The sequence below is a fragment of the Ruditapes philippinarum genome, unplaced genomic scaffold (assembly GCF_026571515.1).
Source record: "Ruditapes philippinarum isolate M1 unplaced genomic scaffold, ASM2657151v2 ctg1737_1_1_1_1, whole genome shotgun sequence".
In the NCBI taxonomy this organism is placed as follows: Eukaryota; Metazoa; Mollusca; class Bivalvia; order Venerida; family Veneridae; genus Ruditapes; species Ruditapes philippinarum.
This window is the reverse complement of record NW_026862635.1, coordinates 75,263-99,349: the sequence shown is the minus strand read 5'-3', so window position 1 is coordinate 99,349 and position 24,087 is coordinate 75,263. Positions and strand designations below refer to the sequence as shown.

Here is a 24,087-nt window from a genome sequence, read left to right as displayed (position 1 = left end):
AATAAGAGATGCCTGGAATTCATATAACCTACCTGATTATTAACTAGTTTTCTATTGCATAAAAATATCCCTTAAATCAACAATGGATAAATCCAGATTAAAATAGGGCTGGTCCATTACAAATATTCAGGGGAGGTAATTTGTAAAAATGTTTTTATTCAATAACGGACTAATCCAATTTCAAAACAGGACAGGTTCATTAAAAATATTCAGGGGAGGAAATATTTTACTATCTCCTAATTCAAGAATGGTTTAATCCAGATTCAAAACAATTAAAAGTCAATTATATATAATCTGTGACTGTTGAGTTTAAATCAACTTCCTGATTCAGATCTGGGCAAGTCCATTCTCTATATTCAGGGAGGTTATGTTGTAAATTTTCTTAAATCAACAATGGAATCTTCCTGACTCAGAAGACGGATAAGTCCATTTCATAAATTCTGGGGAGGTTAAGATGTAAAAGTTATTTACCTGAGCTTCCTGTTTCACCTCTTTCACTTCTTTGCTCAGTTCAGCAATATCCTTGTCCAGGTGTGTACAGAACTTGTCAATGTTAGCATCTCTCTCGGCCAGTGATTTGTCAATGGCATTTCTTACATTTGTTATACTTGGGCCAAGTGTCTGTAAAGGAAAATGAAGATGATTTATATTACTAATATCAAAGTGTCTTGGATTAGTTTATCAATGTATATAGAGGATATTGAATGAGTGTAAGTTTAATACAGAATTTATTGAATGAGTTGAATAAAATTATATTATGCGAGCCTCTGGCGAGCATAATATTATTTCATTTAATGAGTTCAATAAATTCAGAGTAATGAACTTACACAAATTTAATATTCTATTTATCACATACCAAAAAGTATATAGTGTAACGCTTATATTAACCCTTTCGCTGCCAGAGGATTATTGCTTTATTGTTCACCTATTTGCCATAGGATTTTCTAAGAAATAACTATATTATTAATCAATATAATTATGTCTCCCCCACCTCGGGGGGAGACATATTGTTTTTGCCCTGTCCGTCCGTCCGTCAGTCCGTCCGTCCGTCAGTCCGTCCGTCCATTCTTCGTTTCCGGACGATAACTAGAGTTCCTTTTGACCTACAGCCCTCAAACTTCATAGGATGATTGGTCTTATAGAGCTGATGATCCCTATTGTTTTTGGGGTCAGTAGGTCAAAGGTCAAGGTCACACTGACCGTTGGTCAATTTCTCGTTTCCGGATGATAACTAGAGTTCCTTTAGACCTACAGACCTCAAACTTCATAGGATGATTGGTCTTATTGAGCAGATGATCCCTATTGTTTTTGGGGTCAGTAGTTCAAAGGTCAAGGTCACAGTGACCGTTGGTCAATTTCTCGTTTCCGGATGATAACTAGAGTTCCTTTTGACCTACAGCCCTCAAACTTCATAGGATGATTGGTCTTATAGAGCTGATGATCCCTATTGTTTTTGGGGTCAGTAGTTCAAAGGTCAAGGTCACAGTGACCGTTGGTCAATTTCTCGTTTCCGGATGATAACTAGAGTTCCTTTTGACCTACAGCCCTCAAACTTCATAGGATGATTGGTCTTATAGAGCAGATGATCCCTATTGTTTTTAGGGTCAGTAGGTCAAAGGTCAAGGTCACACTGACTGTTGGTCAATTTCTCGTTTCCGGATGATAACTAGAGTTCCTTTTGACCTACAGCCCTCAAACTTCATAGGATGATTGGTCTTATAGAGCTGATGATCCCTATTGTTTTTGGGGTCAGTAGGTCAAAGGTCAAGGTCACACTGACCGTTGGTCAATTTCTCGTTTCCGGATGATAACTAGAGTTCCTTTAGACCTACAGACCTCAAACTTCATAGGATGATTGGTCTTATTGAGCAGATGATCCCTATTGTTTTGGGGTCAGTAGTTCAAAGGTCAAGGTCACAGTGACCGTTGGTCAATTTCTCGTTTCCCGATGATAACTAGAGTTCCTTTTGACCTACAGCCCTCAAACTTCATAGGGATGATTGGTCTTATAGAGCAGATGATCCCTATTGTTTTTGGGGTCAGTAGGTCAAAGGTCAAGGTCACAGTGACCGTTGGTCAATTTCTCGTTTCCGGATGATAACTAGAGTTCCTTTTGACCTACAGCCCTCAAACTTCATAGGATGATTGGTCTTATAGAGCAAATGATCCCTATTGTTTTTGGGGTCAGTAGGTCAAAGGTCAAGGTCACAGTGCAGTGGGGGAGACATGCGCTTTTTTACAAAAGCATCCTCTAGTTATTATTATTTGTTATAAGTATCATAATAATTATATATGTTTCCAAATCTGTTAGTATAATAATAATTATTGTCGATGGTATAATTTTCTTTATCTTTATTATTATTATTATTATTATTAATTTATTATTATTACTATTATTATTATAGAAACGGCTAAAGCCGTCCATATGGCAAATACGCCAAAAATAACAGGGACGGCTTAAGCCGTCCCTATGGCAGTGAAAGGGTTAAGCGCGTCTTAACGCTATGTTTATTTAACGCATTTGACATCACGTCAAAATATATGCACAGCCGTGCAATACCATTTTTAGGGGGTCGCAAAAACTGCACGGTAATGTGATAAAAGATTATATGAAATGATATGGATAACCTGATAATTTGATAATAAAGCTAAAACAATGTCAAAATATAAAAAGTATACATGCCTGGTACACTGCGAAGTCCTCGGGTGGCGTTGGGACCTGGAACACATCTATCAATTCATACATGTCCTTCACAACCATAGACTCCTTCTCCAGTGGCTCAATCTATAAAAAAAAATTATAATCTATAAATAGAAATTTCAATCTATAAATAGAAATTTCAATCTATAAATAGAAATTTTATCTGTAAATAAATATCAAAATATCCTTGAAATTTCTGTAAACAGTGCACATTAGTTATTTTTTTTTAAACATACAGTAAGCTGTTATAAAAGGTTTTTAAAAAGTAATAAGAAAAAAATCACTTTGAATCTTATAGGTATACCATCAAGGAATGTCAAAGAAGAAATTCTATTAAATGTCATCAAAAAAAGTCAAGTCTGAGTTAAACGTCACTGACAAACATTAAAGAAGATCGCTTACCCTGACTTGAATGTCACCAAGGAACATTAAAGAAGACCGCTTACCCTGACTTGAATGTCACCAAGGAACATTAAAGAAGACCGCTTACCCTGACTTTAATGTCACCAAGGAACAGTAAAGAAGACCGCTTACCCTGACTTTAATGTCACCAAGGAACATTAAAGAAGACCGCTTACCCTGACTTGAATGTCACCAAGGAACATTAAAGAAGACCGCTTACCCTGACTTGAATGTCACCAAGGAACATTAAAGAAGACCGCTTACCCTGACTTGAATGTCACCAAGGAACATTAAAGAAGACCGCTTACCCTGACTTGAATGTCACCAAGGAACAGTAAAGAAGATCGCTTACCCTGACTTGAATGTCATCGAGGAATGTCAAACTCTTGACAAACTCTATGGTAGTGCTTGGTGTACTCTCTAATCTGAACTGGGCATCTTGTAGCTCAGCAATTAGTCTATCTACCTCCTGTCTGGCCAACTTGGGCAGCATATCATTCACAGCCTGTTGTATGTTGTAAAAAACATGAAAATTAAATACATGTATTGTAAAAAAGAAATGATTTTTTAAAATTTTTGGTTGGGTTTTATGTTGAACCAACACAGTATAGGTCAAGTCATCTGGCGACTTTCCAGCTTTACTGGTGAAGGAAGACTTGAGGTGCCCCTTTGTGCATTATTTCAGGCACAAACAAGCACCACGAGTAGAACCACAAACATTCAGTAAGCTATCTGAATAGCTTTCTCACATGAAATAAATCGTAATTCAAAGACGCTTATGCCGATCAAACCTGCAGCAGGTCACAACCTTAACCACTTTGCCACAGATGCCCCAAGAAATGATTTGATGTAAAATGAAATACAGTTAGCAAACATTGCTCTTGCTGATATAAATGGCGTAGATATAAAAAAAAAGTAGAACTATTTACACTTTGTTTTGATGGGTCTTTTTAAACAAGCATGTTCTTAATTGGCAAAATATGTTATTTTTGTCCAAACCTAAGGGTTGATAATTATAACAAATTCTCATCTATGTTCTTGTTTTTAATAAATATTTTCCCAATTAAACAAATTTCAAAACTTAAAAAGTCCCAATAATGCAAACATGGATCTTTTCTAAAAAAGAGTAAGGGGTAAAGTAAGTAAAAGTAAAACACAAATGTGATATTATCCAAGAAAGAAACAAAAGTCTTTTGATTAAATCAGGTTAAGAATCATGTAATGTTTTTTTGTTTTTTTGTTTTATTGGGTTTTATGTCACACCGACACAGTATAGGTCATATGGCAACTATCAAGCTTTACTGGTGGAGGAAGACCTCAGTTGCCCTTCCGTGCACAAACGGGTACTTGAGTAGAACTACCGACGTTCCGTAAGCTAGCTGAATAGCTTCCTGACATGAAAGAATTTGTATAATGGTACTTACGTTAAGACATCTAAGTGGAGAAGGTATAAGGAGAGATTTCATCTTAGTGGCGTCCACGAGCAACATTCCTATAGACCTCTTCTCTTTGATAGCCTCGGCCATCTTGTGCTGACCGTGGTACCTCTCCAGAGCCTCGCTGAACCATGCAACATCTGTGTATATAAAATACAGGAGTTAAAATAGAACTCATTCAAATAAACATGATTGTCAAAATTTTTAGACTATTAAAGGTAACTGTCAAGATTTAGGTTTTCTGTAGTAAAACAATGCCAAGATTCTGGTTTTCTCTATTAAAACACTGTTAAGATTTTAGTTTTCTCTATTAAAACAATATTAAATTTTTGTTTTCTCTATTAAATAAATGTCAAGATTCTGGTTTTCTCTGTAACAACAATGACAAGATACTGATTTTGTCTAAAACAAAGTCAAGATTCTGGTTTTCTCTTTTAAAATGATGTCAAGATTCTGGTTTTCTCTATTAAACTGTTTTTCTGTATTAAAGCCATATCAAGATTTTGGTTTTCTCTATTACAACAATGTCAAAATTTAAAGCAATGTCAATAATCTGGTTTTTCAAGATTAAAACAATGTCAAGATTTTGGTTTTCTCTATTTAAACAATGTCAAGATTTAAAGCAATGCCAATAATCTGGTTTTTCAAGATTAAAACAATGCCAAGATTCTGGTTTTCTCTATTTAAACAATGTCAAGATTTAAAGCAATGCCAAGATTCTGATTCTGGTTTTTCTATTTAAGTTATATTAAGATTTTATTTTTCTCTTTTAGAGCAATGTCAAAATTTAAAGCAATGTCAATATTCTGGTTTCCTTTATTAAAACAAATGAGCCATTATACCCAGACGTTTATAAAAATGAAACAGATATACGATTTTTTTCCCGTTTTTTTTTTTTTTTTTTTTTTCAATAAATCTAACCAACCTTGATCCTGGCTTTTAATGACATCAAGGTCCATGCTCTCATTCTCTCTATAAAATTCTCTGTGGGGTTCGAACGTGTCCGCATACTGGCTAGCAGCTCTAAACGCAGCCGTGAGAGCTTCCTGCAAAAATGTACAAAAAATTACAAAACATTCTATAAAACTGACAGTATCTTCTGTAGCACAAAAACAAAACAAACAAGTCATACTATACTAAAAAGCCCATTAATTGCCCAAGATATGTTTTTTATTTTCAAATTTGTTAGTGCTAATCATACAAAAATGTACAAATATGAAACATTCTATAAAACCAAGTGTCTTCAATAGTATAAAACAAACAAACCCTTCTTTATTTAAAAGCCTATTATGCCCCTGATATGCTTTTATTTTTAGAAACATTCTATAAAACTCTGTAGCACAAAACAAACAAACAGTACTATACTTAAAGGCCCATTATGCCCCAGATATGCTTTTTATTTTCAATTTCTCAAAAGTTTTTTATTTTTTTGTGTCCTGTTATGGTTTCCGAAAAGTTACTCATTATCCAATTATACATGAATCGTTAATTTTGCTTCTGCTGCTTTCTAGGGATTAGTACAGTCATAGAGATTTAGTATTTTGTATGGAAGTCAAAATGTTTTACTTTGATTACATTTTGTTACTTTTATGACAAATAGTTTTACATTCAGCACTACTGTCCTTGGGGGAATAAATATCTTAAATGACGCTCTAAAACCTTTGTTTAAATATTTTGAAACTCATGTCTGCCCTTTCTAAAGAATGAAAACATTTATGGGTTTCTGAGACATTATGTGCCTTTAATAAAGATGAGGTACAGTGACATATTTTTATTAACAGACTTTTGAACAGTTAACTTACACCAAGTAATGTTTTAATGTATTTACGATGCCATTTTTTTCAAATGAGGACATAAAATCATCTTAAGCAGTGCTTTTTAAATAACATAATATTTCTGTATCAAAAAATGATAATACACTTGTAAAACAAAGTACTTTTCATACTCTTTGAACTCATAGTCATTATAAAGCAGTAATTGGAGGTAAATATATTTTGAGTTACTGCTCACCATTAAAGGGACTCAGCTGAGGATTGACAGGAAATAAGCTTTTGAGATAAATTTTCCATTTGATGTAGGTCAAGACAAATAACCTTGGTGTTAAATTTCAGATCATTTGCTCATTCTGTTGTCCCAGAATAATTGTTCAAATTGATAAAAATTACCAAATCGGTCTTAGAAAAGCCCAGAGATACCATTTTTTAAATTTAATTTTTTTCTAAGAATATTTATTAACAATCTTTGCTTATCTTTTTGTTTTAAGTGCCCAAGCTCATTTATGTAAGAAATTAAAATTTTATGTTTTTTAGCTTTTACACCTCAGTGGAGACCCTTTAAGCAATAATGGACTAAAGATGTCCATAAACGCAGGATATCAAAAAAAACAGGAGGGAAAAACTTACCCTGATGGAGTGTATAATAGTCTGCAGATGTTTATCGTCTTCGAACATCGTTGCCAGGCTTGGACCTTCTCCGCAAGATTTGTCTTCAAACTTGTTGTTGATAATTGGTCTATAAAAAAATATAACACAACAATCTTTTAATAAAGTCTCAACAAATTATGTACAAATTATATGAGTCATACATAAAGAGAATTTAGTTTAAAAATATTATTTTAGTTTGATTATAGTGCAACAAAAACATACAGTTTGTTTGATTGGGTTTTACGTTGCACTGACACAGTATAGGTCATATGGCAATGTTCCAGCTTTACTGGTGGAGGAAGACCTCAGGTGCCCTTTACGTGCATTGTTTCAGGCACAAACAGGCACATGAGTACTCAGTAGAATCACCCATGTTCCGTAAGCTAGAAAAACATGATACAGCTTATTAAACCAGTCTCACGGCCCCTTCCTGGAACTAACCAGTACTGATATAATATAAGGAAACATGGTTGTTATTATATGAGGTTTTGGACACAAGGTTCCTGGGTTCTAAGAGGCTGTTACCTTTACCAATAGGTCATGATCATTCTGGTTACCCAATGTGATTCACATTGAAAATAAAAAGAAATTATGACAGCCATGGTTAGTACCAGTGTACTTTTTAATAAAATACTAGTATATTAAGGTTCACACTATTGTATGACCAAAAATAAAAATTTGAAAAAAAAAAAAAATTTTGACAAGTTTAAGGTTTAAAGGCCCATAATGCCCTGTATGCTTTTATTTTGATTTCTCAAAAGCTTTTTATTTCTGGTGTCCCTTTATAGTTTCCATAAAATTACTCACTGGCAAATTAAATGTCCCTGAATTATATTTTGCCTCTGTTGCTTTTTGGCAATTTAAGTACCACTATAAAGTGATATCAGTATTCTATATCAAAGTCAAATTAGTTTTTTATTTACATTTGGCTACTCTTATGTAGTATAGCATCTTACATGTTCTGAAACCACTTTTTTACTGCAACAAAACTTATGTTAGCCCTTTCCAAAGAATTACTTTTATTACTTGTTTCTGAGGCATAATGTGCCTTTTAGGGTTATGGTTCCCAGCAGTTATTATTACCTGGTAAATGCATCAAAGTATGTGTCTGGTACCAGGTTCTGTACAGAAAGCACAGCATCCTGAAACCGTTTGATGACCTCAGCAATTCCTTCCTGGAACTCTTCAATATCTGGAGAGAACAAAAGCTGATTTGGCTCCAGAACAAACTCTGAGATATACAAGGGAGGTAATATTGGAACTTCATCTTCCTCCTGCAAGAAAATGATAAAGTCAATTTGAGTTGCCTCCCTTTTTCTTAGTAAATTGATAGGCAGACAGAAAATGATAAAGTGAAACAAGAGTTGTCTTACTTGACTGTTGATAGCCATAAAAATATACATGTTATAAATTTTAGGCAGAAATTGATGTAATTATCTAAAAACCTTAAGAATTTGCAATTGATTTATGTTGGGATTTTTCTTTTTAATTCAAGACTTTTTAATGTATACTGTATTTATAATTCATGTTACTAAGTCTGAATTGAACTTTTGCTTTTAATTAAATTTTTAACTCAAAGACAGTTCTGTAAAAAAATTTACATAAAATAGTTAAGTTTCATAATATGACAAGGCAAAATAATAGGAGATCTAACAACAAAATAATGGGGAAAAAATGTGTAAATGATAATTTCACAAAAAGTGATTTTAAACAACAGAAAATAAAAGGTAAACAATCTAAACATCCTTCATTTACCAACTATAAAGGAATATTGTTGAAGAAACATCATATAAAAGTTTAAAAAATAACAACAATTAAAAAATTAATTAATAAAAAAAGTCACATGTGATAATATAAAATCCCTGAAAATGTTGTATTCATCATATAAATTTTGTAGTTTACACTTCCATATTTGACAAAAAAAGTGTTTCTTTCATCACTAAGGTTTTGTTGTTGTTGTTGTTTTTGTTTTTTTCACTTTGTTTTTTTTTTCACTATCACATGTGCTGTCACTATTTTTAACCAGAATCATACCCCAATATCATCATTATTATCATTATTATCATCATCATCATGGTCGGTAGAAACATCTTGTTGCTCTTCCTTCATATTACACAACAAAAATGTGTATACATTTATTTTACACATTTAAAAGGCATAGTCAGCATAGACTTACACTTACTTTTAAAGAACTCATTTACTTCACATGTGCATTTAAAAAGCATAATATACAAGGATTAGCATACTAGGAAGACTTTCTACAGTACTAATTTACATATCTAAAAGCATATAAAGCATATAATATATAGACTTTCTACTCATTTACTTTACATATTTGAGAGCATAAAATTTTAATATAGCATAGACTTATGATAACTTTAACTAATCTTCTTTAACACATTAAAATATCAAACATGAAACATCTTAGACTTTAACTACTCATTCACTTTACACATTTATATAGCAAAATTAACGGACTTTATACTATTATATTTGCTCATGTTTTATCCTATATATTTTTTTAGATCCAGATTTAGTTTCTGAGTTTTAACACATAGCATTAGATTGTTAAATCTACTTAATTTGAAAGTTCAGAAGTGGGACTTTAAAAAATTTCCAAAAGTGATTCACAGTGGCTGAAACTCTAAAATTAAACTTTCTAAAGACGGTCTTGTTTTATCTTCCTATTAAATAAAAAGCACCTTTTAGTTGACAGTAAACTGGAAGCTTGTTCAAATTATTCACCACCATTTTTGATTTTTTTTTTACACTAGCACTTCATTATATACACCTTTTAACCTTCCAGCCAAAATTTAGCTGGTAACTTTCATACATTTCATCAATTTCAATTAAAGGGAGAAAACTCTAAAATAATACTGTTTGTTTTTCTTATTTCGGTGCAAGATTTAGAAAATAAATCATCATATCTTTTTGCTAACTTGATTTAAATCAAAAGTTTTTTTTTCATACTTAGTAATTTACCTTTTGGCCCAGAACCAATGCAAAAAATATATTGGGATTTTCCCAACTTAGATTACAATAACAAAATTTGGATTGATTTTGGCAACAAACCAAAGTTGACAATAAAATATTCCCCCAATAAAATAAAATCTTGTTCTATATTTTACACATATACAACTTGTCCTGATATTTGACCTATAAATGAGCCGCGTCATGACAAAACCAACATAATGGGTTTGCGACCAGCATGGATCCAGACCAGCCTGCGCATCCGTGCAGTCTGATCAGGATCCATGCTGTTCGCTATCATTTTCTCTACTTGTAATAGGTTTGTAAGCCAACAGCATGGATCCTGATCAGACTGCGCAGATGCGCAGGCTGGTCTGGATCCATGCTGGTCGCAAACCCATTATGTTGGTTTTGTCGTGACACGGCTCAAATGTGTTTAAGCTACAATATTAAGAGTCTTTAATAATATTATATTACTTAAATTATAGCAAACAACCAAGGTCAAATGTATTAAAATGTGTATGACTGTATCAAATTCTTTACACTCAACACTGTAAAATAATACATAATATTATACGCTGTATAATATATATACATGTTAATGAAGACAAAAAAAAGTTAACCTTGCTCTTATGAAAAGAACTCTAGAGTGCCACCAGAAAAAAAGATTGAAAGATGTTTTGAAATATATAAAGGAAGAATAAAGAAGGCATTAGTTTTTTTTTAACAATTAGTTTGCTTTTCTGGAAAGAAAAATGTTGTTTTCCTAACTTTAGATATTAGATATTGGGCTACTGTCACAGAGGTGTCCCGGAGAAGAAGTGAAATCATAAGGAGTGAGTCAGGGAATGTCCCGGATATTAGATTTATGTCACAGAGGTGTCCCAGAGAAGAATTGAAAATAAGATCATTAATGCTAAGGAGTAAGACCACTAAATGAGCCACTTGGCCATAGGGCCATATTAATTAAACCTTCTAGCAGAGCACTAAAATACTACAATAAATATATTAATTAAAACAAAAACAGGGGAAAATAAAGTTTATACAATAATGACAGTCAGGAAAAATACTATAATTATAAATATAACCCTGTGAACCCTAGCAGCAATTAACAACTTGCTAAGCTTGAACCAGTATTTTTATTATATTCTCTGATTTAAACTTACCCATATTTTTTAAAGAAAACTTATTTTTCTGACTTTAGCAAGTATTATCACAGTCAGTCTCAGATATGCTAAAAATTAATTTGGCACAAATTGCCTAACTGCTCTTTACCAGGCAAAATTAACCAGTTTATTCATATAGCATTACATAACAATTACATTTCTAGTCCAATATCAATTACATTTTTAGCCTAATATTAATTACATTTTAAGCCCGATATTAATCACCTTTTAGCCCAAATATCAAATATATATTTTTTTAGCCCAATATCTATTACATTCTTAGCCAACTGCAATATCAATTACATGTTTAGCCCAGTATCAATTACATTTTTAGCCCAATATCAATTATATTTTTAGCCCAATATCAATTTCATTACATTCTAGCCCAATATCAATTACATTTTAGCTCCAATATCAATTCAACATTTTTAGCCCAATATCAATTATATTTTTAGCCCATTATCAATTACATTTTTAGTGCCATTATATCAATTACATTTTTAGCCCAATATCAATTACATTTTACCCCAATATCAATTTCATTTTAGCTCCAATGTCAATTACTTTTTTAGACTAATATCAATTACATTTTCATCACATATCAATTACATTTCTAGCCAAATATCAATAACATTTTTAGCTCCAAATATCAATTACATTTTTACCGATTATAAATTACATTTTTAGCCCAATATCAATTACATTTCTAGCTTACATTAATTACATTTTTAGCCCAATATTTATTACATTTCAAGCCAAATATTTACAAGCTGTTTACATTTATCTGTATCTAACAAGCAAAATTGAAAAAAGTAGGTAAATAAGTAAAAGATCTACCACCAGAGTAAATAATATATATAGTTATCTATTACCCTAAAACTATTTCCTTCAAAATGATGAATTATACAAAAAATTTTTTTTTGGTAATAAAAAATGCCTCTCAAAGTTGTTTGTTTTTTGTTTATGGCAGGTAACATCTAAAATTACATTGGAAATTTAAGGACATTGACATTTTAGGCAATATTTATGATGATATTTTTAAATTCTTTTTTTGTTATTTCTTTTATTGTTTTTGATGCATAACTTTAAGAAAATGCTTAATTTTATCGCTTGATGGAAAAGTATGACTGTGTCTTATTATAGCCAGTATAAAGACCCTTAATATATGGGATGATTATGATCCTATTGAGTGAACAAAGATTTTCATATCTCACTGGCATATGATATCTCATTAAGATGAGATAACTCAGTGCCTTGATATTTCATTAACTTTTGATATCTCATTAAGATTTGATATTTCACCAACATTTGATATTTCATCAAGATGAAATAACTCACTGCCTTGATATTTCATTAACTTTTGATATCTCATTAAGATTTGATATCTCACCGATATTTGATATCTCATTAAGATGAAATAACTCACTGCCTTGATATTTCATTTACTTTTGATACCTTATTTAGATAATATAAATATCTCTCTGTCATTTGATAGTAAGTAAGTAAGTAAGTAAGTAACGACTTTATTTAATGAGGCAACACAGTTGGGCAAGCCCAGTCTTCCCTGTGAGCCTCACTAGATTGATATACCTTATAAGATTTGATGTCCAAGACTATCAAAATGTGACAATTATCACTGAGTTGATCATATCTCACAAAAATGTGATATCTCACTTAATTAGAAGTTATATTTCACTGACTTTTGATATCTCACTCTAAAAGCTGTACAAAACAAGAATTATTTTCCAGGCCATTAATAACACCATTCTTAATATACATTATTGGTAAGGTTTGTTTATTTTTATTAAAGGGACTCAACTTAGGTTTTTTGACATGATGGGACTGAAAATATTTTTTCCAGATAAATGTACCATTTGATGTAAGTTTAGTCCAGAAATGTTCGTGCAAAATTTCAGATCATTCGCTCACTTCGTTTTTCCAAAATAATTATTATTGTAAATAAAAATGACCCAAAATGAAAAGCGTTTAAACGCTTTTCACTCAAATCGGGCTAAGAAAAGCATAAAAATACAATTTTCCATTTTTTTCCAAAGTATATTTCTTAACTATCTTTGCATATATTTCTGTTTAAAGTGACCCAGCTCATTTATGTAAGAAATTCAAATGTTATGTATTTAAGCTTTTAAACCTCAGTGGAGTCCCTTTAATATTTTTCAAAATTGCACCAAATAATCGTAATATATGTATTATATGTACATTCATCAAGCTGAAGGAAAAAAAAGAAATCCTATCCTATTTCTAACTACCTCCTCGTCAACATTTTCAGCTTTGTCGTCGCCATCTTTGTCCTTTTCCTTATTTTCTGCCTTTTTCTATTATAATGTTTATTAATAACATAACAATTGTTAAAAATACTATATTATTATGATTCTATTTTTCTTATGCCAGCCAAACAGACGATCAAGCTTTGAATACCTTCCATGGCAGATGGTTATATATATATAAGTAAAAGACAGAAATGATTCCTGTTTATAATGCAAACTCTTTTTTCTCTTTTTGTAAAAAAAAAAAATAAATAAATAAATAAAAGGGAAAAAACAAAAATTAAAATAGAATAATTTAACCTTTAACCTCTCAAAACCTAAAGTGATAAGCATTTGTAAACATTATAGAGCCAGGCAGGCCTGCACATCCATACAGTCTGACCAGGTTCAATACTTTTTTGTAGCTCAATTTTTGTATTTTGATATAAACATCCCTTAAACTTTGAATGGACTGTTCCAAATTCAAAGCAGGACAAGTCCATTATACAAATTTAGTAGGTTAAGGGGTTAAATAGAGTTTTTAAAGTGTATTATATAACATGTACAAATTTGCCGATTTCAAGAAAAAGTTAAGTGCATTATACATAAGCAGCTTCACATTTTTTAAGTGTTACAAATTTTATAAACAAATGAAACAATTATTGGTACAAAAATGAGCCGAGTCACTACAAAACCAACATAGTGTGTTTGCGACTAGCATGGATCCAGACCAGCCTGCGCATCCGTGCATTCTGATCAGGATCCATGCTGTTCGCTTACCAACTCTATTACAAGAAGAGAAACTGATAGCGAACAGTATGGATCCTGATCAGACTGCGCGGATGCGCAGGCTGGTCTGGATCCATGCTGGTCGCAAACCCATTATGTTGGTTTTGTCATGACACGGCTCATTAATAGATATGAAAAATAAAAGATATTCTGTGTTTCTGCATATATATCAAATACAAAACATCTCTATACAAAGATATTTCTGTGTTTTTAAATATATATAGTATACAAAACATATCTATACATTTTTGTAAAGGGATAAAGTGAGGTCAAGTTTAAACAGATATTGTGACAGTAGTACCCCATTCAATTTAATACTGTTACATGTCAAAATATACATGTATTTCACTTAACCCAATTAAAGAACAGGGTAGACATCTTTACACTACTCAATCTCCTTCTTGATTTAAGAGCTTGCTATAAATAGATTATGTAAAATGTTGATTTCAGAGCTTGCTATAAATAGATTATGTAAAATGTTGATTTCAGAGCTTGCTATAAATAGATTATGTAAAATGTTGATTTCAGAGCTTGCTATAAATAGATTATGTAAAATGTTGATTTTAGAGCTTGCTATAAATAGATTATGTAAAATGTTGATTTTAAAGTTTGCTAAAAATGTATTATGTAAAATGTTGATTTCTGAGCTTGTTAAAAATAGATTGCCGTATGTAAAATGTTGATTTTAGAGTTTGCTAAAAATAGACTTTGTGAATTGTTAATTTCAAAGCATGCTAAAATTAGATTAAATGAAAAGCTTATTAAACAGCATGCTAAAAAAGCCTTGTCAAGTGTTCATTAAAAATAATTATATATAATTATAAATTAACCCAGTACAAGGATAAAGTAATTGATACAAGGAATTGAATATAGGAAAACTGAATAAAATTATGGGAGTACACGTCTTATATGTACAAATGTAGGTAAAAAAAGCTCTTTTCAATGACGTAATTCATTCCTGGATATAAATCAAAATCAATTTAGTAGCAATCCAACAAAGTATTAAAAATTTTGAATCTGATTATTTAAGATATGATTGAACAAGCTACAATTTTTTTACCTTTTCTTCTTCGGCTTTTTCATCTTTATTCTCCTCTTCAAGACCCTGGATCTGGGCAAGACTCGGTGTGTTCTGTAACTGCTCGGTCAAATAGTTCAATAACGTGGACACCGAGTTCACTGCTAGCACGTGCATTGTGTTCACTATCAAATAGTCAGCCAAACGTATGAAGCTGTGAAATACGATAAGACATTTGAGCCGTGTCATGACAAAACCAACATAATGGGTTTGCGACCAGCATGTATCCAGACCAGCCTGCGCATCCGCGCAGTCTGATAAGGATCCATGCTGTTTGCTATTAGTTTCTCTATTTGTTATATGGTCTGTACGCGAACAGCATGGATCCTGATCAGACTGCGCAGATGCGCAGGCTGGTCTGGATCCATGCTGGTCGCAAAACCATTATGTTGGTTTTGTCGTGACGCGGCTCATTTAAGTATTAATAAATTATAGATAATTATATGATAAATAATTAGTTTTCTGGTTATTCTTTTTGGTTTTTATGAAGGTTTTGTTAAACATCTAAATATCTAAAAAAATCAGCTTGTTCCATTCAATTTATTTAAGTTAACCGAATAATGAATTTCAATTTTAACAGGGTGAAATAAATTTTGGAAAAAAAGATAGAAACATGCTTATTTTAAACATAATTAAATATCCCCAACAATCTTCAATTGCACAGCCGGACAAATAAAGACAAATATAAAATGCATAGCGCCCCTAAGTGAGGCATATTAAAAACAAAATAACCATCAATCTTCCCACAAACAGTAGTGATTTAACAGACAAGGTCATTCTTATCTGTCCAAGTGAGTGCAACTTTTGTTTGTTTAGGTTTTGATGTGTGTGTGTGTAGGGGACGAGGGGGGGGGGGAGGAACACAAATTTTACTCCTTGTTAAGGGGGCATATATCACAACAGACAATCTGCCTTACTGGTTTTCATTGTTAGCTGACCAATAAGCAAGTGAACGCCTACCAATCTGACAAGAATTTCTGTATCAGTGTTGACGGACAAATGACCATTACTGATTAGACTCTGAGATCTTCCGTGATTAATTGTCACAGAGAAATTTCATCTTGCCCAGTAGTATCAAACCAGCAGCCACTAGAGTACTGATCCAAAACTGTCTCTACTGAGCTAAACTGGCACTTTATTAACCCATTACTTCATGAGCATTTTGTGAAAAATGGCTGTTTTCATTGAAAAGTCTCCCGTTACAAGTTCAAATTGCTATAATACTATACAAACTGCTTCAACACTAATCAAACTTGGCACAAATGTTGACTGGACCATTGCCCTTGCAACAACATGCTCAGGCTTAAATTTTCTGTTACCATGGCAACGAGGGGACATCTCAAAATTGCCAAAAATCACTTTTTGCGTTGATTTTTTCCATCATAACTGATTTCAAAGTGCTGCAACTTCTCAATGGATTGAGATAGAGTCAAATGCTTTTCAGCGTTGGTTACACGTTACCTTATGATCAATCTGGGGTCATTAATAGCCTCTCACAAGTCCAAAATTTTCTTGGCGATGAGGGGGACTCCGCCCCCGTTCAAACCCCCCAAACAGAAGGGGGCACATCCCCCTTCTGGCAACCCCCTGATGTATCTTTTGGTTGGGGGCCGCGCCGAAAAAGTGGTCACTTTTTTTAACAACATTTCTCAAACAAAAACAAGTGTTAAGGGCCTAAATAATGCATTTTTTCACCATTTGAGACCACAAAAAGGGGGGGGGGGGGGTGAAAAAGGCGTTAAAAGGCGTGTATATGAAGTAATGGGTTAAGTTGACCACAACTTACCATGTTAGACGTTTACAATGCTCTCTCTTGTTCGCTTGTTCCGTGTATGTCATTTTGTCCGGGGCCTCGCCGTAAATATCCATATCATAGTTGCTCTGCATCAGGTAACTTGAGGCCGTACCAGGGGCTCCAAAATCTCCTGTATCGAAATCATATTGTATGATATAATAAACATGTTTGCCAAATACACTGTCTTTAAGAATTACTATGCATTGAAGGTGCACTTTTAAAAATGCTGGAATCTATAGTATCTAGGTTTCTTTTCAACTTTTGTTTTTTTTGGACATGTAATTATCGTAGGCAAACCCTAAATTTAAAACTATTTATCTGGAATGATCATACATTTATTAAACATGGAAGCTTTTCATTCTGACATGCTAACCAGTAATTGAATTTATCACATAAACCGCCGCGCAGGAGTGCAATAAAGCCATTTTATGAAAACGATATTACATTAATGTAATAACACTTTCAGAGGTGATGTCATTTGCATTATATACAAACATAGCGTTAAAGTGCACATATGTGAGCATTACCCTTTAGGGCGTGTCAATGAAAAATGAATTTTTTTTTAAAAGTTGACCGTTCTTATTTATATGATGTGATAAACAGAATATTATATTTGTGAAGATGCAATACTAAATTTATTGAACTCTTTGAATAAAACAATATTATGCTTGCCAGAGGCTCGCAAAATATGATTTTAATCAACTTGTTCAATAAATTTAGTTATAAACCTACACTGATTGAATATCCTCTATTCATAAGATTGTTGTCATCCCATACTCTTAAGTAATGTATTCTTTAGAAACCATCTTTTGTGCAAAATATATCGACATAAAACTTACTGTAAAATTCCTAATAAACGCCCCTCCCCTAATAAAGGCCCCCCCAGGCTTTTTGATAGGGTAAACAATCTACTCATCAGTGCTGAACTCATAATAAAAGCCATAATTTTATTCAAATCATTCAGAATCCATAGTATTTTATAGTAAACACAAAAATGTACAATATGAACTTTAAAATCTTAACATTTTTTAATGTCATTACCAACACTTGCTAACACTAAATGTATTTACAGTGATTTTTTTATTTAGGAAAAACTGTGTTGTAATAATAGCCCCCCTTTTGGAAAATGTTTAGCCCCCGGGGGCGTTTATTAGGAATTTTACGGTACCTGGACTTTCTCCACCGTCATAGAAATAGTCATCCGGTGTAAATCCTGCCTCGAGAAGAGCAGTACGGCAGGCGCTTCTTACAACTTCCTTGACAAGGTCCCGGAACTCCATCAGTCGCCCGGCCACCTCACTGAGCTGTGTAAACTGGGCCTCGTTAAACTCTCTGAGAGAATATGTATGACCTTTCTCGACCTTGCATAGACCCATGTCACTGATCCTGTGACACATTTCTCGTACGTTCATCAATGCTGGCCGTAATGACTGAAATACAAAATAATTTATGTGCATTTTTTTTAAAAATTTTTTACTTTAAACAATTTAAAACATCAATTTGGCTATCACTTAAGTGCTAAATAATGAACATGCTTTCCGTCTAAATCAAGGCTGTCATTTGAAAATCTCTATATCAATATATCATTTAAGAGAAAGTATATCATTTTCAGAGGAAAAAAGAGCATTTTTAGAGGAAAATATAGCATCTTTAGGGAAAAATATATCTATTCTTGGGCTAGGGGAAATAGCTATGAAACATAGGGGAAAAAAATCACTGCTTTTCATCAATGACAGTCCTAGAATCATGCAAATACTTACAGGATTGACTATAAAGAGGTTGGCATTGAGGGCCTTCTTGCATTGAGCAATCTTCTTTGATTTTACATTGCCTCTCCATACACTGAAAGCTTTCCATTTTCTGAACAGTGCAAATGTTGGGATCTGAAAGATCAAAGAATTTGTAAATTGAATTTTACCAATAAAAAAAATATATATATAGATTATTTAGTGCAAATGTTGGGATCTTTAATAATGAACGAAGAATTTGTACAGGAGTTTGAATTTATTAAATATATTATATAACTTATCTGCCCCTTGAGCTTGATTATTGTGTAAAAAAAGGGCAGATAACTCTTAAAAGAGATAAAACAAAAACCCAGTCTACATGTCTGATGGCTAAAAATATCTCGTTCGGTATGAAGACTGTAGCAAATATCCTTACAGCATATTTAATCCTGCTTTTAATTCAGGAATATTTCAAACATGAACAATATATTTATATTAACAATACTTCTTCAAACCTTGGCTTTTTTTATCTAGATGTAATATAATGATGTATACATGGTATACAAAAACCTGCTTCCAAGGACTCCTCATTCTTAAAAGTATAACATCCAAAATTTACCCCCAAAAATTACAGCGACCTAATGGTTAAGGTATCTGCCTCTTAAGCCAATGATCTTGGGTTCAAACTTTAAAGTCAAGTCCATATTTCCTTGAATATGACAGGCAAGTGAGTTCTTGTTACATTGAAATAAGGAACATATTTCTTTCACACTTATTGAGCTTGAATAAATAATACTTCAACAACATTTATCTACAATATATCTCACAAATTAAGGATCCATTTTTCTTTCAAAGACAGAAACTATCTTAAGAAACATTTCTCTTACCTTAATAATTTTTCTGAAATAATCATATTCCAGTTCCCATCTGTCCAGCGTAACAAATTCTGTTTCATCGTCGCTACGGATACGAGTTACTCCTTTCTGACTGATTGTACAGTAGTCTGATTTGTTAATATTTTCATGATTCACCACCCTAAAAATAAGAAAGTTTACATTCAAGGGAAATTTTGAGTATTATTATAATTATGTTGTACAACGTTAATTTTGAACTTTAAATCTGCACCATATACTTAGTTAAGTAGTTAAATTGAAAATAAAAAGAAACAACACTTAAAACAGTAGATTTATTATAAAAGATGCCTTATCTGAAAACCAAATTTGTTATTATCTGCATGTACAATGTATTTAAAATTCATGTGTAAAAACAAATATAAGATTTTATTTAGAGAAAAAAAAAACCTTATCTTAACAAAACTAAAGTAATAAATATTAATACAAATTGGACAGATTTTATCACAAAATAATACTGGATCACATTCCAAATTTACATTTTATTAAAGGGACTCCACTGAGGTTTAAAAGCCTAAAAAACATACCTTTGAATTTCTTACATAAATGAGCTGGGGTACTTTAAACAGAAATACATGTATATGTAAAGATAGTTAAGAAATATACTTTGAAATCAATTGAAAATCGTATTTGTATGCTTTGCTTAGCCCGGTTTGAGTGAAAAGCTTTTAAACGGTTTAAGAAAAAAGAAAATACTTAATATCAATTAAATTTTTTGGGGAAAACTACATGACTTTAAAAGAATTTTTCTTCTGGAAAGCCACCCTAAAATGACCCCTGCTATAGAAGGAAAAAAAGGTGGTTAGTGTAATAAATACTTACTTCAGGTTATAGTAGTGATAATCTACAGAAGATTTCGGTACAGCCGGACTCAAGTACAGGAATCCGATCCTCTCATGATCTTTGATGAGTTGTGTTATTTTACCGGTATCATTCATACCCTCATATGTCTCTAATACTGTAGGAAATGAAAAATGCATGTATTTTGTTTTATTTGGTTTTACGTCACACCGACACAATATAGGTCATACTGTGACATTCCAGCTTAACTGATCGAGGAAGATCTCAGGTGCCCTTCTGTGCACTGTTTCGGGCACAAACGCACACCTGATTAGAACCCGCAAAGTTCTGTAAGCTACCTGGATAGCTTCCTCACATAAAAGAATCGATAGTCCCTGTCGGGATTCGAACCCACATCGATGAGGGGCAAGTGGTTTGAAGTCAACAAACGAAACCTCTTTGCCACAGATGAATGCATGTAAGATAAATTTATAGTAAGTTTTCTTGTGATCAAATTTATCACATTTAAAGTAAAAACATGGGTTTAAATGGTATAAAACTAAAATTACATTGTTTCTATAATCTTAGGGTCAATTTTTGCAACAAAAATTATAACATAGAATTTGTCTGTTGTTTAACAATGATATAAATATGGAACAAAATATTATGCTCCTAATTTTTAGTACGGTTTTAACTGAGTAACAACGATTTCGTGCATGGGTTATTCACAATTTAAGGAAAGATAAACACATAATTATTTCTTTCTGATAGATATTTTTGAATTTAGCTTTATACACTTTAAAATAGGTCTATAATATCAATGTATCCTTATGTACATCAAAACATCTTAAAACAGAGAGCAAGCACATTAACATATACAGTTGACTCTCAATAAGTCAAAATCGCTTTACTCAAAATTCCGCGTTAGTCCAAGAGTTTCTAAAGTCCCGTCAAATTTCCTTCTTTAACTTTGTATTTCAACTCCGCTTAGGTCAAATTTTGACTTACCGAGACTCCTGTTTAGTCGAAAAGAAAATTTGGTCCCGTCAATTAAAATCAAACATATTTTCATTTCAATAAGTCGAAGTGTGAAAACAGCCGACTGATCAAAGGTCGGCGACATCAAGGTGAGATGTTGTCACTCATGATTCACACGTTTCATAGTAATTTTAATTGCCGGTCATCATGTATTATTAAAAAAGTGGATTTAATCGGTTTCAGCGCTTAATTGGTTTTAACAGTTAGATAACTAATTTAAGATTTAATTCATTTAAGTGTAATTAAGTTTACCTGCAGACTAGTCTTACACATTTCTATTAGAAAGTTGACTCGTTCGAGTCTGACAGGCTTTAGTCAAATAACAGCCTAGATATCAAGGTAAATGACATTTGTTTAATTAATTTTCCGTCATATTGCATACATTAATAACTACCGGTTTACGATAGTTGATACTTTCGTTTTCGTCCGATGATCAATTCACTTCAAATATTAGATTAATGGTTGTTGAAGTAAATGTGTTATTGTGCTTTTATTGTAATGAATTGTCGTGAGTGCTTATTAAAACATGTGCATTGCCGCTGTCAACAATCACAAACCTACTTCTTTGCACATTCAGTAGGCACATGTATATACATGTACGAATGTCAACGTAATGGCGGCAGATTCACTTTACTCGAATTCCGTTTCTCTCGAAGTAAAATGAAAAGTCCCTTGGATTTCGAGTTACCGAGAGTCAACTGTATATTACCTAATTAATGCCAACTGAGGGCATTACAATTTCCAAAAAGAGGGTGCTAATTCAAGTATATATAGAAAATAGTTTAATACTGTCATTGAAACAAAAAGAATCTGCTATTTTTATGTTCATTGTTGTTTACACCTTCGTCAAATATACTGAAATAACAAGCAGTATCTAAAGTTCTTTCCATTTCCTGGGATTTGAATCATTTTTTTTTATTAAACTGCTTAGTCTTGATGACTCAGTTTGTCAAAAAAGGTGCATTAATTAGGGACGTGTGTTTATAAGGAATTATATGGTAGTTTGTAAATATTCAAATTGTTTTTTTTTTCTTAATTTTACCTCAAATTGTGTTACTTATACAATATTTTTTCTACAATTTTAACTGTGTCCGTCATAGATATGTAATAATGACCCCAAACCTTATGTATTAGATGTCAAGGACAATAAAATCCTAAACATTAAGACAACAATAATCATCAAACAATGCTACAACCAAAAATATACTTTGATATTTTTTACAGAAACTGATATAGCTTTAGTAATTAAGAAATTAAGATTCAAACCTTTTGGTTTTGTTGAGGCTGGGATAACAGGTCCAGCTGCATGCACCTTTCCTCTGGGTGTGCTAACCTTGGCTTGTTTAGTTGGTGTCGGTGCTCTAGATCCAAGAGTCTCTTGCTTCTGTTTCAAGTCATCAGGCAAGTCTGGTAAGGGAGATGGTGGCATACCTTCTGGTCTTTCCAAGGGAAGTGGAGCGCCTGAGCTCTTGCGTTTTTTCTTCAATGGTTCTTCAGCCAGCTTAGCAAATTTCTCTGCTTCAAGCCTTTCCTTATTCTTTTTTTGTATATATTCAGGTTGGTTCCTTTCTTGATGCTTTTGTAGACTTGGCTAAAAATGCAAATTAAACACGGTAAACATGGTTCTTTTTATGTGATACTTAAAATACCAGGCATCTATTGGAAAGTTTGAACTTATGATTAAGCAAAAGGAATTTCAGTCTTTATAAAAATTTATAACTACATATATTCATAACATATCATACTCAGCAAGAGCAGTAGGTTAGGACAGTGTGCTGGACTATTCTCAGTGCTTGATATTAAATTATACATGTAAAAATCTTCTGAATTTGAAAAATTTGCCAGAATACAAATTAGAATTATTGGCCTTGAACAGAGACCTCCTATTATGCAAAAAGTTTGTGAAGTTTCAAACCATAATTCCCCTCAGGAGTTATTGAGATATTATATAACTTGCAAAAACTTAACATAAGTATGACACTGACCCCTGGGAGAGTACAATAGCTCACCATATTCTTCGTAATAGTTAAGCTAAAAATGTAAATATATAATACATATATAAAGAATGATAAAACATTTTTATAATCATTGAACATTCACTTCAGGGAAGAATATAATATCATAACCATTTGAATTTACAATTTATATGAAACAACATATTTAAACAGTCATAATTTATTAAATTATTTTAACAGTCATAATTAAATATAAGTGTTTTATGTACTTACCACGGGCTCCAATTTTGGAGCTATTGGAATATTTGCTTTTTTGACCTGTGTTTGTGTCACTCTGTTGAATCGTAAGACTCTGGGATTTATTGATGCTTGCTGTGGAGCATAGGAATATAATCTTGCTTTAAGTTGCTCTGGATCCACAGCTTTGAGGCCAGCCAGGGGTCCCCATGATTACTTCATTCATCTGACTGTCTAAGGAGGCCCCAGTTTGACTATTAGCTGCACCATTTATCCCGGCCATTCATCTGGCCATTAAGGCTCTGACGAGCCAGAGGTTGTCCGTAGGACATCTTTCCTCCCTGCTTTTCTGTCTGTCAATAGATAAGTGAAAATTAAAAAAAGCTGTTACATAAAACCTTAACATTTGGATTTT

The 24,087-nt window shown here is 32.5% G+C and overlaps 1 protein-coding gene across 1 annotated transcript in view; it reads right to left on the bottom strand.

Moving 5' to 3' along the window:
• The window catches only part of LOC132719660 (dynein axonemal heavy chain 6-like), a gene marked incomplete at both ends in the record, with an annotated part of 86,989 nt that extends 63,104 nt beyond the window's left edge, over positions 1-23,885 (bottom strand). Inside the window, 16 exons of the mRNA XM_060703466.1 lie at positions 472-621; positions 2,684-2,785; positions 3,456-3,608; positions 4,528-4,679; positions 5,465-5,585; positions 6,942-7,050; positions 8,046-8,236; positions 8,997-9,065; positions 15,212-15,383; positions 17,016-17,154; positions 18,193-18,454; positions 18,785-18,907; positions 19,639-19,786; positions 20,485-20,620; positions 22,747-23,071; positions 23,709-23,885. Of these exons, the coding sequence (XP_060559449.1) occupies positions 472-621; positions 2,684-2,785; positions 3,456-3,608; positions 4,528-4,679; positions 5,465-5,585; positions 6,942-7,050; positions 8,046-8,236; positions 8,997-9,065; positions 15,212-15,383; positions 17,016-17,154; positions 18,193-18,454; positions 18,785-18,907; positions 19,639-19,786; positions 20,485-20,620; positions 22,747-23,071; positions 23,709-23,885 (2,529 nt within the window). The remainder of the gene's footprint in view (positions 1-471; positions 622-2,683; positions 2,786-3,455; positions 3,609-4,527; positions 4,680-5,464; positions 5,586-6,941; positions 7,051-8,045; positions 8,237-8,996; positions 9,066-15,211; positions 15,384-17,015; positions 17,155-18,192; positions 18,455-18,784; positions 18,908-19,638; positions 19,787-20,484; positions 20,621-22,746; positions 23,072-23,708) is intronic.
• Between the last annotated feature and the right edge of the window lie 202 nt (positions 23,886-24,087).